Here is a 662-nt window from a genome sequence, read left to right as displayed (position 1 = left end):
CAATACCCATTACTCTTTACTCATTACTCCTTACCCATTACTCTTTACTCATTACTCTTTACTCATTACTCTTTACCCATTACTCTTTACTCATTACTCTTTACTCATTACTCCTTCGCCCAGGCACTGGCTTCAAGATCGCGCCCGTGATCGGCGAAGTGTTCAGCCGCATGATCCAGGGGGAAGCACCCAAGCATGACGTCAGTGCTTTCGCCGCGAAGAGGTTTGATAAGGACAAAGCAATGAAGAGTAAATATTGAGGAACTGGAAGGGGGCAAGATATGCAGAATTGGTTGTGTACAATTATATAAAATACGTAGTGTTTTTTGCAAATAATAAGCGAAGAAGAATAAGTCTTGCAGAGCGGAAATTGACAAAAATAGCATCTGTTTTTTGTTTACATGATGAAACTTAGGAATTAGGTATATGGAAAGATAAGTGTATAGAGTGTTTTTCTTTTTTCTTATTAATGGTTGAAGTGTGTTGTATGAAGAATAAATACGCATTGTGATATAGTCTTCCTTTGTGTGTTGAATGTAATAAAAAATCATATTCATTAACAAAAAATGGTTGTTCCTGGAAAAATTAGATATATACATCGTGTTACCTTGTAAATGAATAAATGGAAATGAAAGTTTAGTTTTGTTTGTGTAACACGCTTC

The 662-nt window shown here is 35.6% G+C and overlaps 1 protein-coding gene across 1 annotated transcript in view; it reads left to right on the top strand.

Annotated features, from left to right (window-relative positions):
* Nucleotides 1–260, top strand: part of LOC119594314 (peroxisomal sarcosine oxidase-like) — a 2,800-nt gene extending 2,540 nt beyond the window's left edge. Inside the window, exon 6 of the mRNA XM_037943372.1 lies at nt 124–260. Within this exon, the coding sequence (XP_037799300.1) occupies nt 124–260 (137 nt within the window). The remainder of the gene's footprint in view (nt 1–123) is intronic.
* The last annotated feature ends 402 nt before the right edge of the window (nt 261–662 follow it).

This window comes from Penaeus monodon, chromosome 33 (assembly GCF_015228065.2).
Source record: "Penaeus monodon isolate SGIC_2016 chromosome 33, NSTDA_Pmon_1, whole genome shotgun sequence".
Lineage (NCBI taxonomy): Eukaryota > Metazoa > Arthropoda > Malacostraca > Decapoda > Penaeidae > Penaeus > Penaeus monodon.
The sequence above is the reverse complement of the archived record's forward strand: the minus strand, read 5'-3'. Positions and strand labels throughout refer to the sequence as shown.